This window comes from Wyeomyia smithii, chromosome 3 (genome assembly GCF_029784165.1).
Source record: "Wyeomyia smithii strain HCP4-BCI-WySm-NY-G18 chromosome 3, ASM2978416v1, whole genome shotgun sequence".
In the NCBI taxonomy this organism is placed as follows: domain Eukaryota; kingdom Metazoa; phylum Arthropoda; class Insecta; order Diptera; family Culicidae; genus Wyeomyia; species Wyeomyia smithii.
Genome location: NC_073696.1, coordinates 128945688 through 128960466, shown reverse-complemented (window position 1 = coordinate 128960466; position 14779 = coordinate 128945688). Strand labels below are relative to the sequence as shown.

The following is a 14779-nucleotide window of genomic DNA, read 5'->3' as shown; positions in this document are numbered from 1 at the left end:
GCTCGTTATTGGTTGAATGCTGTGAGACTGTTTACAAAGTCAGATCGGTTGTATCCGTTAGTGTCGACTGTGCTTGTGAAGAGAGGTGGTGATTGGTTGCTCGGTATGATTTAGACAATCGATGTGATTTATCAATTTTTCAATAGTGTATCTCGAACAATAGGTTATTTTTGTTACATAAATTCAACCGTAAAAGAATTTCTGATCGGTTGATGCCAAAACCTCGAAATTCTGAAAAGAAATGACTGATATATAAGCGCTCAAAACCTGACCACTTTTCCCTGGTTTTCCCCGGTTGAATTACTAGATTTTCAAATTCAGGTGCCTAACTTCGATATAGACGTTAGTCCAACGTCAAAAATCTGTATAGATGCAGATAAATCTGTATATGTGGCATCACTGGTTAGAGCAGCTCAAAGGTTGCGATCAGCAACCGATTTTGAACCGCAGCAGATATCAGCACTCAGCAGTAACAGAGGATAGCAGTGGGTTGCGCCTGTGGCTGCCTTCAAATCAAACAAATCACTTGCCCTGTGGTTGGTCACCACGTCTCAGGCCTCTGCCAGACTAAACACTAACGCGAGCGATCGGGCGAAGTTTTTGCCGTACATCAGCCGGCACTTCCTATAATGGAAAAGTTGGATCATTTTGTTCAGAAGAATTTTACTGTCGGTAATATTACAGAGATGCGATTGCATTATATCCGATATGGAATTGAACAATTGTTCTTTTGAGGACAAATAAAACACTTAATTTGAAGAGTTAATAACTTTGGGTACCAGTAGCAGTATGGTAACAGCCTCAGCGGTAGGTGCAGCCGGTATTTCCATTAGGCCGACGTTATAAGGAAGTAAATGGAAGCGGCACGGCGAAACAGTTCGGGTGTGCTTGGACGCGCGTCATTTTTCGTTGTTGATATTATTCCCCACATGAAACGATGCGCTTTCGTACGATGGCGGCGGTATTAGCGGTGGATGCATTTGCCAACACTTTCTCCAGTAAAGCCGTGTCTAATTTTCAATGTGAAAACACCTTTCTATTGTGTTGGCCGTGCGCATTAGGCCTCTGCCAGGCTAAACGCGAAAAGCGGCGCGGACCGATTCGCCCAGCCGTACGTTAATGTACAGCCGTAAGTAGAGCTGTACATTAACCTACGGCCGGGTGAATAGAATAGAATTCCTAACTACGATGCCGTTCCTGAATGCGAAACCACTATTTTCCTGCTATCGGAGCATCCTTGCCGGTTGAGGGTTTCGGCCTTCCTCCGGTGAAGCTCTGCCTTATTTCGGCAACTTCACAAGCATTCTGGATTTTGGCAATCAAAACTTCTGCTGGCTGTCTGATTTTCAGTGTGAAAACAGCCTTTAACTTCGTTATCAGAGTGCCTGATTACGATGTGAATATATTGTTTGAATTAAATGTTTACAAAATTTTACAATATCCCTCTTTCTCCCATTCAATAAAACAGGTAATACGATGCCTTCGTCATACGCAAGTTCACCACTCCCGCTATCGGCGTAACACAAAGATGCAATCAGCGCCATATCCGATTTTGAAGTAGAATACTTCTCTCAGGAAGTTCGGCTACATAGGGATGTGAAATGAAAATCTAAAACCGAAAAAAGTGAAAAATATGTCCGATTTCAAATGCTAATAAATCGGTTAGTATTCGATGGATTTCTTTCGTTCTTGCCTCAATAGATTGGAAAATCTTCTAAGATTCTTTCCAAAAGCAGCAGCAGCACTAGCAGTGCAGTGGATATCAGCGATGGCGGAAAGCGGTCACAGCTGTGACGTAGCAATGGATGGCGCACTAGTTGCAGCGGATTCCAATGGCAGCGTATAGCGGCCACAACTGTGGCATGGCTATGAATAGCGAACTAGTTGCAGCGGATCTCAGCATCGATAGCGGATGATGCAGTGAGGCAGTGAGGTTATATGAGCATTTCATTGTTTACTTTATCACAAGGAATACTTTATTCGCCCTGTCAGTGATAACGCAAAGATGTGATCGGCATCTTATCCGATACTAAAATGAACAACAAATTGTCCTTTTCAGGATGAAATAAAAACTTGATTGTAGAATTAATATTTTTTAATGAGTCAATTCACATTTTTGAATTTGTAAGAGTTATAAATTTTATTTCATCTCCGTGTCTCGAAACGTACTGAATTATCTTTTCCTTCAGTCATTGGCACGACATCCGAAAAAAAATTCACCTCAAAATTTAAAAATTGTCAAGCCCCAACCATGACAAGCAACTTACTTGAAAAGCGCAAAACTCGATTGATCTGATTATTCAACGTTTATTTACTAGAAAAATGACTGAAACGCAAGCAGCCGGGTTATCTTTCTTGTGAAAGTATTCTACTTCAACTTGCGGTCGTGGCTTTGTACACAACCCTCCTGTTATTTTAATAAGGGGGAGTTGTTAGTAGTTTAAGTTATTATGATAAACATCAGTAAATAATTAGTATGTGTGTCCAATCACAAATGGTGACTTCTCAGCACTGTTAGAAAAATTGTAATTTTAATTGTTGGGATTTGTTTCCTTTCGCAATTAGGACTTATCATTCGTAGGGATTTTAACCTACTTGTCAAGTAAGGGAAGTAAATTTACAACTAACTAAATTGCTAACTTATTGGCTTATAAAGAAACCTTATTGCAATAAATAACACTTACACACACTGTACTTAGGATCTTCCGGAGTTCAATTGGTGCGCGCAGAACAAGCATTTTACTGTGTGTTAGACGGAGAAAAACGGAGAGCACCTTGTCAATTAGATTTATGCGATGTGAACAGATGAAACAATTGGCCACATGATATATCCTCATGCGATCACATTTTCACTGGTCTGTCTGATTATCTACGCGAAGAAGATTGCACTAGGTTGCGAATAGTTGGTGTCGTTTGCTTTCAAATGAGAAACACTGCAATAAATTTATACATTATTTTCCCATGCTTGCAGTTTCAGTAAACTAATGAATTAATCCATTATCGAATTAACGGTTAAAATACACTTAAATTTAGCGAAGCCAACTAGATCGCTAACAGTAAAGAAATTAGCTGAATCGCTGATTAGCTAACACAAGTTTAGCACGCTAATTAGCGATAAGCGAGTTGGCGGAATTGTGCCCACCACTGATAAGTCTCTACACGTGGGGAGAAAATAACGATCGTCCGGAATCAGATCTGTTGCTGAATACACCTGAAATAAAGCTAGCTGAGCACTCACTCTCACCCTTTGCAGTGATAGTGAATTGAATCGAGTTGAATCTAGCGATGGTTCTAATCTTACAAAAAATGCATGAAACTTTCATACATATCAGTTTTACAGTGCATCAAATCATGTCAGGTAGATAAAATAAATACAAAATGCGACAACCATAAATTACGTAACGCAAAAAAAAACATTCTTAGGACGCCACCCCCCATATGTAACGAAACGTAACACCTTACGTAACGTAGTAGAAGAATTGGCTTGATAAAAATGCTCGTTTTTGGAGAGTCTCTCCAGAGTTTTTGTGTTACGCTGATCTAAGCTCCCCCCTCCCCCTTATGAGCGTTACGTAATTCATGGATGCCGCCTAAGGGTGAATTTCGAAGGCTCCAGATTATTTCAGTACAAAATCACACAACTACGTATTTTCATAGAAATTCATGTAACATGTTCTACCAAGAAAGATCCTGGCTGCATCCTTCTAGTTTTCAGCTCTACATTTGAAATATATGATATCCTGAATCTATACGCGATGAAATATTTACTTTAGCATGCACAGATTTTGAGAAAAATGAGTTTGAGTTCACTTCAATATAAATTTTCATGGAAACTTGATATGCTCAGTATTCCACGGCAGGTTTGAATCCTTTTTAGCTATTCGTTTTTTGAGTTCTACATTTTAAAAATAAAGTCTCCCGAACTCAAAGACGGTAAGAAATTTATTCTAGCATGCACAGACTTTGATAAATACGAGTTCTCACCGCGGTACGTATTTTTATAGGAACGTGATTTATTTTGTCTCTCACGGTAAGTTTTCTAAGGCCTCATAAACCTATGAGTTGTGCCAGATATGTCTGACATTTCGAGGAAAAAGAAATTGAATCCACTAAAGAATGAGATTTCATGGAAACATGAATTTCTCAATCTCTCACGGTAGGAGGTTTGAAAACGATAAATTACATATTTTCTCAAACATCAAAGAACATTTTATTACTAAAAGATGAGCCATAGAGTGGGGCGTCATTAAATGGTAAAAATGAAACTTGTTTGCATAAACCCAGAACCATTTGTTCCATTTGGGGCCCCAAACAATCCTAAATCTATCGGAAGTTGATTGGCTTTGTTTCCGCTTGGCGCTTTGCATTTCAGATTTGTATGAAGACTCGTATGGTAAACCCTAGTTTTTGCATTTTGCATTCTAGAAAGCTCAAAACTGATTAAGCCATACGTTTCATGACTTGAAATGTTAGGTTATTTTTATGCTTAACAACTTTGCCGAAGACACTAAAGAGCTAGGATGTCCCTTAAAAATTCTATAGCTTTTCAAAATTGAATATGTCAAATTAAATACTGAAATCATTTTTTCTGCCAACACTACCAGTAGTGTTGCCGCATTTTTATCGGTACTCGGAGCTACAAAAATCTTTTTCATCTATACTATTTCCTGGAATAATCTGTATCAAAATCTGTACCACTAGCCCAAAGCTTCAACTTGAATTGCTTAGAGAAAACTGTGACTGCGTTGACTCAGTTTTAATTCCAAACTACTAGCTCGATTGTCAATAAAACTCTTGCACACTTAAGAATGGGGCTCGGTAATGTAATTCAGCAACACTATCGATATTTCGGATATTTTGTACCAACATTTCAGTTTGGTTAAATCAAGATTTACGAAAAAATGTAACAGCTGCCGTTTCTTAACCGAGTGGTGCCATTTTCGGCAGCGAATTACCGAGATTTGGCAGTAAATTCTAGGTGCGTGTATTGCAAGATCGCAAGATTGTATTGTTGCAGAGTCGGTCAAAAAGTTGTGTCTAATCTTTTCTAACCATTAAAAAAATCTGTACTTTTTCTCGAAATCTGTAATCTGTACGGTACAGAATCTGTACCGAAAAAACCAAGAAAATCTGTATATTTCAAGATAAATCTGTACAGTTGGCAACAGTGACTACCAGTATACTGCCGTTCCAAGCATACCTGTCCCAGCGTCCATAAGGTTTGCATAGAACATGGGACAAACATGCTTAGGCTGGCAGTATACCGGTGTCAGTAGAATCTGCCAATACTACCAGTATACTGGTGCAAGAAAGTAGGTTTTTCCATACAAATTTGAAATTCAATGCGATAAGCAGAGCATAACTAATCGATTCTGGTATGTTTAGGATTGTTTGGAGCCCAAAAGAAACCAAAAAAACTTAGTTCTCAAAAATCGATCACTTAGCCCCACCCTAATGGGCAATAGGAAACTAAACTAATTTTTGCTAAGCCTATGGTTGTGAAGGTTAAGCTGATGCCTGTAAAACAGTCAAGATTTAGTACAAATCTCAACGTCAAGTGTTTTTGTGTGAAGATGTTATTACTATTTCAGATATTTTTTTTATCATGCCCAATCGTTATGAAATTAGTTAGGTAAAAATTTTGAGATACACCTCATTTATTTGGCATTATTGTAGTTCAATCAGGAAATGTTCAGTTCGTCAAAGTTCTTCTACAACTTTGTTTTATTTTCAGTTATTATATTTTTTTTTTCTAGGAAAAAAGTAAAACCCAAGGTTATAATATACTAGTTGTATTCCTATCACTCAATTCGGAGTCTTTTATGTTTTGTATGTTTCCGCATATGTTTTGCAAACTATTTGATTATTTTTTTAATGGTTGAACACCATTAAACCGTATTTCAAGGGATGGATCAGCATGTTTAAAAATGATTGTCTTTAGGAGGTTATGTTATACTAATCAACAATGCTATAAAACCATTGTGTGACTGGATAGAACTGTCAAACAGACATGAAAAAAGCCTTGGTGCTACATTCCGAATCGGAATTTGACCTCTTGTTTGTTATACACAGACTTTGCAGCCAACTGTTTAGTGTACAGGGCAATTGCGGGGTTTGCGCTACGACCCTACTGACACTAACAGTCTCTCCCGAGCCGAGACTCGAACCTGCAACGACTGGCTTGTTAGGCCAGCATCGTACCTCGAGATCATCTAGAAGATAACAACCAGACATACACATTGGAAAAAAGACTACAATAAATGTCGTTTTTCCACCGCGTCAGTTTATTAGAATATACCCCGAGCTCCATTGGGCTTCCATCATTATAATCATTGAAAATTACTTCAGCATGAAAAATTATCAGCAAATCAACTCTTAAACGAAAATTAGAAAATTTTCATGATAAATTACATGCATTTTAACATGGCTTAATATTAAAAAAAAAAAGATTTAAATTGCATACAGCATTCATGTAGTTTTGTTTCTTATTACAATTGAAAGTATAACATATCGCTTACACCATTTTACAGATTGATTATACTGCTTTTGTCAATGGTAAATAACATTCAGAGTATGCTCAGTGTCCTGGATTGCCCTCTTATTATGGTTAATAATAATTAATATTGGTTTGTCAATAAATGCAAAAATCTCAGCTCAAAGAAACAAAGACTGCAGTGTCAGCTAACAAAAAGGAGACCAGACTTTCAATATTTGCTTAGTAAAACTTCAGTTGTGTTATGGTTTCCGTTTCTTATCGTTTAAATTATAAGCATTAATTATATAACATATACATTCATACGCAATTTTACCTATAACTTGCGGACACTTTCCTATCATGCCTAAACTCGGTGATAAATGTTATTTCTCAATCAATAGCATTGTTAAGTCTTTGGTAGCTTTTTAATATAGCTCTGTGATGCTTCTCCCTGCCTTATTATAACACTTTCGCAGGGTAATAATAATTTATATTCTAATACTTTTTTGTTTTAACATAGCATTTACCTAACGATATGTTTCATGTGTTGCTTTTGTTTCAATACTTTCACTATTCAATGTCTTCAAATATTTACAAATACAGTCAAAGCGCTATAATAATTTTCTGTACCGTTTTAGCCACTTATGATATATTTTACATGATTAAACAACGGCGTTGAATATAAATAAATAATATAGTTACAATACCCTTTACCTATTTATCTCATTATGTAATATATAATTAAGCTAAACAGTCAAGCAGTCTCATTCATTCAATTTTTTCTGTCCACAAGAACCCCTACTTACAGGTTGTTAACCCTATGTGATCCAGGTAAACCGAAACCTCTTCATTATAAGCGTCATACTGTTGGCAGAAATGTGACTACCAGTAATGCAAGTTGTGCACAGGATACTGCTTTGGAGTGACCCAATAGATACCAATTTGCTCCAGAGCTAGAAATTTCGAAACTATCATCATTCCTTCCTCCAACTATCAAATCTAAAAAGAAATAAATGTATAGTTTTGCGGATAGATCTTTTAATTCACATGCTCCACTTTGACCAAGATAATAGCACATTTACCTTTCCTCTGGCTGGTGTTTTCGGCATCATCTTCAATCAAATCATTGGTTTCGTAAGAATTGTGGCCTTTTCGGGATTTATCTGCGAATGAAACAGGTAATATTGTAGTACAGGTCGAAGCAACTTTTATCGTACTGACATTTCATAAAATAACCCTGTTATACATATATCAACCTTTCGGACAAAACAGCATTGGTGTAAAAATGTATAGTTCTATTATTTACATTATTTATGACAATTCAGCAACATTTAATATGTTCGGAATGCAGTCAAACCGAGCCCAGTGCCATCTCTTTAAATATTGAATTATTACCACCATTGGATGTGCATATGATTGACCTGTCATTCATGAAATAAAGAAATCATTTCAACCATTTTGAATATTATTATGAAAATAATCTTCGTAAAAGGTTGTATAAAATACACGGAGTGGTTAAACTTTGAATGTCGATTACTTGAGATATGTTTTTAGCGCTGTTAATCTCAAAATCAATATAAACAACATACGAATCTCACCGTTGTGATCGACCGCATGTTTGCCGTATGTTTACAGTTGGTAGAAACAATAGGGTTATCAGTCTAACCAACATAAAAAAAAAACACTATCATATTGTTTCTCATGGCTTTAGCGAGATTCAGAAAATGTCAACCATTCGAAAGCTTGTTTTCCTTCAATACATCTATTTTAACCGTTATGTACTCAGCAAAAAAACACCCTAATATACCCGACGGGGTACCCAGGTACTCATAAATTAAATCTCCTGTAACATTGACAATGGGAAGTTGCGTAGCCGCAAGGTTACAGAGTCCGCTTTGTCAAGCGAATCTTAGTTGAATCAGGCCATTCGATGTCAAAACTGGACTTGAAGTATGGGTTCATTCTCAGGCTCCCCACCACTTACCTTTCCTTTACGCTGATATCTATAACACCTTTGCGTGATTTTCACTTAACAATATATAAGTCCCTATTGTTAATAAAACTGACCAGGAGAACGCACTACGAAACTTCTCCAGGAAATTATAATTGGTGATATTTGGGAAGAGGAACGAGCATCGGTATAGTTGAACAGTAAGCGGGTAAAAGGAAGAGTATCGCATTACACACAAGCACTAATAAACAATAATAATAAGCATGCCACTTCTCAATAGCGGTATTGCTAATAATAGAAGTGCGGGATACAGCAGACACTCGGGCATATCTCACAATAGATCTACGATGCTGGTCGCAGTGAGGAAGTCTATACAGGAAAAGAACATTGACAATTTTCATCCAATTTTATTAGTTGTAGTACTTGAAGATTTAGCAGCTTATATGCTTTGAAATCAGTGCCAGCAGTGCGCCGACAGAATTTTCCCATTCTAGGAAATCCATTTTTTTTCGAACCTATGTACCGAAACTGAGGCTTTTAATGAATATTTGACAATATTGGTATGATTAAAATTGATGTAAACGACCTTACAGACTTACTTCCGGTTTCTGGAAATGATTCAAAACTGACCGAATACTAAAGAGTGTGAGTATTTTCGGAATCGGGATTAGGCCCAGAGAGCCAAAATCAACTTCAGACGCCATTTTTAAATTCAAGATGGCGACCTCCGGTTTTTGGGAAACAGCTAAAATTGACTCAATACCACCTCATATGAGTAGTTTCGGAATCCAAACGATGTCCAGAAATCTGAAACGACTCAAGAGGCCATTTAGAATTCTAAAAATGGCAACTACCGGCAGGGCTGTCATTCGCACACTCATTCGCGATTACGAAGGTGCTGATATTTGTCTGGTTTTTGCATGAGAAAAAGAAGGAGGGAAATATTTTTGCTTTTGTCATCACACACATTTTGACAATTGCATATGACAGTTCGCCTAGGTGCGAACAGCCTTCAAAATCTCTTTCAACTTCGTAGTCGCGAATTGCGCTCATTGTGCTGATTTTACGTCAAGGCACAACGAGAACGCTACCTACACATTTTCACAACCAACAGGCACAAAGAGAAAGAGCTGCTTTATGGACCGATAGGTCTGAGCCAAACAAGAGAGGAAAAAAAAAGAGAAAGAGCGAAAACGAAATGACTATGAAAGATATCACCAAGTGAGAAATATTTCAAGAGAGGGAGAACAACACTTTGTGCTGCTTTTTGTGACACATTGCGTGAAAACAAAGAGCTTCAGTTTGAGCAGTTTGCGTTGCGTTGCGGGTAGAAAAAATAGCAGAGAAAAGGAACCAAGAAAGGACCATATACATTTTTGAGAATTCATTTGAACACGATTCTCAATGGCGTGGACGTGTCTCTTAGGACATGTTACGCACGTCCAGACATGTTTTGATGTGTTCACTACTGATACCGTTCATTAGGGTGGTAATGACTTGTATGAAAAAGAAATGTCCTTCGTCGCATTTAGAAGTTCGTTCAGTCGAAAAGTGAAACTTTAACCAATCGATTTTTTTCATTTTTTGTTTTTGGATAACGCCAGATCTCGGTGTTTCATGCATTTTTAAGACATTTGGCATTAGAATTTTTTGATATTCAGAAATTTATGAACTTCCTGTGCATTTTTTTCATTGGTCACAAAATAATGCTTTCATGTTCCCGAAGTCAGATTAGGCTGAAGTTTGGTATGGGAACTTTTTTCGAAAACGAAACTATTGAGCTTTATTTCTAAACGAAATTCGAAAAGTCGATTTCTATTGCCACCCTACTGTTCATGTACGAGACATGTTGCGGCCATCTCCGGGAAGAAACCATTTTTAGTTTTGAAACAAAACCCATTGAGCAGCAATGAAAATTAGCTCCTGAATTATTTCAGTAGGAGTCAAATGAAGTACAAAAACCAAAAAAAATTAATACTGTAATCGTTCGCTTGTCAAATCCGATAATCATTGACCCAAGCAACACACAAAGTAGGACACAATGTGTGGTGTCGCACATTTTAGCGAATGCACAAAGTGTACTCAGTCGCATTTTTTTGGTGCGAAAGAAATACAAAAGAGCGAATAGGAAGAAGAGAACACAAACGAAATATCGGGAGTGGCACGCACGGTTTGATGGCAAATGTGTTGTGTACAAATTTGTGTGGTTCTGTCTGCACTGAGGTGAATTCCAGCCCTGACTACCGGTTTCTAAAAATAGACCAAAAAAAGACCAAATACCACCCAATATTGGTTTTTCCGGAATCGGGATGTGCCCAGAGACTAAAAATCAACTGCAGATGCCATTTTGAACTCCCGGTTTCTAGAAAACAGCCAAAATAGTGTTCGGACGGTTTTCAATCTTTTCCAGAAACCGGAAGTCACCATGTTGATTTTCAAAATGGCCGCTGGGGTCGTTTTCAGGTCTCTGGACATCATTTCGATTTCGAAAGTTTTCATATAAGGTGGTAATTGGTCAATTTTGGCTATTTTCCAAACACCGGAAGTCACCAACTAGAATTTCCAAATGAGATCAGCAGTTGAGTCCCAGTCTCTGGGCATCATCCCGATTCCGGTAATATCCATACTCGATAGTATTCGGTCAGTTTTGGTTCTTTTCCAGATAACGGAAGTAGCCATTTCGGAATCCAAAATGGTATCGGGGAACCTTTGCTGGTCTCTGGGCATCGTCTTGACTCCGAAAGTACTCATTTGAGGTAGTTTTTGTCAATATTAGCTATTTTGCGGAAACCGGAAGTCACCATCTCAAATTTCAAGATGGCGTCTGGAGCTGTTTTCTGGCATCTGGGCATCATCCTGATTCCGGAAATACCCATATTGTTTGGTATTTGGTCATTTTTGATTTATTTCCAGGAACCGGAATTTGCCATTTTGCCAATCCAAAATGGCCTCGGGGTGGTTTTACGGTCTCTGGATATCTTCTCGGTTCTGACCAATAGTTGTAAGATTCTGTTCAAATATTCATGAAATTCCTCAGTTTCGTATCCCCATATCCAAGGTTGCATATTCAATTTTTGGGTGCTTTTCCACCGCGTGCCGACAGCTCGCTTCACAAATACAATTTTGAGAAACAATGTACAACAAACTTGTAGTCCCCGAGTGGTACTACATGTTTGTCGAATTGTGCAATGCTCTAACTCTTAAACCTGAAGTGTGAGAGCGTATATTCAGTGCAATGTTCAGCCAATATTCGCGGTGAATATTATAATATTCACCGCGAATATTGGTTGAATATCCCACTGAATATGGGCCCTCACATTTTAGGCATAAGAGATAGAGCACTGCTTTCTTCGCCAAACTCGCAGCATTACTTGAAGGTTGCAAGTTTGGCATACATCATGTTATAAAATTGTAATAGTGGAGCGAATTATCAGCACGCGACCAATTGAATGGAATTGACTCGAAAAACCAAATTTCCGGCAATGAGGAAAACCTTTCGAAGAACCGCTGACTCTGATTTCAAAGTAGAGACGTTACTGAATCTTTTGGTGCTAGAAGTAACGAAATCGGATAAAAATTGTCAAAAGTACAAGAATACAATCTGTGGGCACCCGGGCGGGGTCGTCGAGCTTTTAAGGGGTAAAAAACTCAAATCTCCCCCATTGACCTGCTCCCCTGAAACCTGCTAGTTAGCTACCTGGAGACTGGCAGCTAGCTACCACTGGCACACACGTTGCAGCTCCAGGAAAATCTGAGACAGGTGACTGTACTGGCCGCGCTCCAGATGCCCGGGTCATCGCACATCCTCCGAACCAGGTTGGAGTAGTTCCCGGCCCGCTCACTGCATCATGTCGCTAATCGCACGTACTTAACGAGGGCATACGAAGAAGACATGCTTAGCAGTCTCTTCAGTATCGGTGCACTCGAAACACATGGGGGACCCCGCGTGTCCGAGCCTGAGCAGATATTGCCTGAAGCGCAACTATGACCTGACAGGATCTGTGTCAGGTGAAAGTTCAATTCGCCATGGTGCTTTCCGGCCCACCCGAATACTTCCGGAACAAGTCGATACGTCCATCTACCCTTCATAGTATAAGACCACTCCCGCTACCATCGAAAGATCGAGAATGACCTTCTGGTACCTTGTATGCCCCTTGAGTTACGTTGGTCGAAGCATTCTTTGTCCTCCTTCATGACGATACTGATGGGCATCATACCGGACAAGAGACCTTTGCATCGTATGACACCGCACGATACGCACTCGCAACTTTCAGACATATGAGCCTGTAAGTTTTTAGTACTTAGCGCTCAGGACCACACTAGCCCATCATACCTAACTATGCACGAAACCACGCTAGCAAAAAGTCTTCGCTTACTGTCATAAACCGCTAAACTATTGAACATCATACGAGATAGTGATACAATAGCCGATAAGGGTTTCCTACAGGCATAGTCGACGTAGCTCCCAAACGTCAGCTTGTCGTCGACTATAACCCTCATAAGCTTCACAGATCGCTTTGAGGTAAAAGTGCAGTGACCGACTCTGACCACCGCCTGTTACTTAGATGTACGGTTATTCACAACCGTGACCTCCCTCTTATGATGCACTAGCTCCAGTTTTCTAGAATGCAACCAGTCTTCGACCTTGCGTATATTGTGCGCGGGCGTCAACTCGACTCCTTTCTCTTAGCGTTATGTCGTCTGCATGCCAACGATTACAACGCCTATGGGGAATCTCAACAACACACCGTAACTTTCCACAACTTTCCACATCACCGGGCCCAGGATAGAACCTTTCGGAACTCCTGTACTGTGTACTCCTGTGCTGCGCCATTGAACGCATTCTTCACGTCGAGTGTGACGATTACACAATAGAGAATTTACCTCCGTCGTTTTGGTGGGGATACCATCCAACATGGATCTACCATTCCGGAAATCGAACTGGTTACTGGTAGACCGTTTACTTCACCAGTCTGTTGAGAATAATTTTGTCAAGCAACTCGCCACAGTATCCAACAGACAGATAGGCCTATAAATATCCTGATTGTGGAGATCGGGTATACAGTAGAATATGGTGAAATTGATCACCAAAAGTTCGTGACAAACAGTACTGATATTGAATTTTTGCCCCATGTTGGCTACTGAATTGCAGCGAGGATTATTTAATCTATTTGATTCTATTCATTACATCTCCAGAACTTTCTCCCCAAATATTGGCAGGGTCTACGTGTCCCTTACCTCTTCGGCAATCCACCTTGTTCTAATATTTGGCATTCGCAGAGTAGGTATTCCAAAGTATCAATTCGATGCCGCAAAGGCGACATGTATCATCATCAAGTCTACCTAACTAGAACAGTGCTTTGTGAGTAGATCTATCAGTGTTCTCAGGTCTTTTATTTTGAGCTTAAGTAGTGCGGAGCTCTTCTCACGATTTGGCTCTATGTATCAATTCCATTGTCGTAATCTGCTTATGAAATCCCAATTTTTTGAACTTCTATTTTTCCCTCTCACAGAGTTTAGCAAAAGCTTCAAAAACGCTCCATGAGACGTTACAACAAGGTTTGGACCAATAAGATTCTGGACCAACAAAGTAACTTGTCTGGTTAGTGAGCGTCGTACCTCGAGACCGTCTGGGAGATTTTTTAATCGTCAACTCCACATTAACTGCTTGAAATAGAATTAAAATTAGCTTGACTTGCATTATTGTCATTTAAAATAACAACGATTTCATTTTTCATTTAAATATCTTTTTCAAAGGTGATCAATTTCACGCCGATTTACGTTATAACTACGATAAAAATTTTATTACACTGTAAAAAGTGAACAACTTCACCCCATTCCACGATACTCTGCTTTCAAACACTAAGTAACCGCAATGACGTTCAAAGCATATTGTTTCGAAATATCTATTCGGTCCAATTAAAAATTGTTGAGCGACAGTCACGATGATTAGGATCGAATTCTATCGCCACTATTCTATTGGAACTAACTAACCAACATCGCTATTCACGTGTTTGCCACTTAACTATTTATCCTTCCATAAAAATAAAAGTGTAAAAACCTCATTAGTATGCAAAAAAATACAGTACAGTTTTGCAGCCTGCAGTTTATGATGGCATTCGCATGTTTGTATCGTAAATTTTGTAATTTGTTTAAAGGTGCTAGAAATATAAATAATTGCAGTGGGAAACGTAATGAAACGCGGTATAATTTTCAAAGCCTTGATACAGCTTCTAACAGTAACATGTATTTGTAAATACTATTTCGAAACATTTCGAATAATAATGCTGGGCAATTTTGTGTTGGAAAGAACACTCTCGATTGAACTGGATAAAACCTTAATATCTGTCACG

At 38.7% G+C, this 14779-nt stretch overlaps 1 protein-coding gene across 6 annotated transcripts in view; it reads right to left on the bottom strand.

Moving 5' to 3' along the window:
* Positions 1 to 6285: 6285 nt before the first annotated feature.
* The window catches only part of LOC129727503 (lachesin-like), a 120716-nt gene continuing 112222 nt past the window's right edge, over positions 6286 to 14779 (bottom strand). For 5 of the 6 annotated variants that reach the window (XM_055685378.1, XM_055685381.1, XM_055685379.1 and 2 more), the window contains exons 10-11: positions 7558 to 7638; positions 6286 to 7474 (exon numbers count right to left, since the gene is read on the bottom strand). In XM_055685378.1, the coding sequence (XP_055541353.1) occupies positions 7335 to 7474; positions 7558 to 7638 (221 nt within the window). In that variant the 3' untranslated portion in view covers positions 6286 to 7334. Of the gene's footprint in view, positions 7475 to 7557; positions 7639 to 14779 lie in introns of those variants that run through there. The other variant, XR_008728544.1, reaches the window with a different exon arrangement.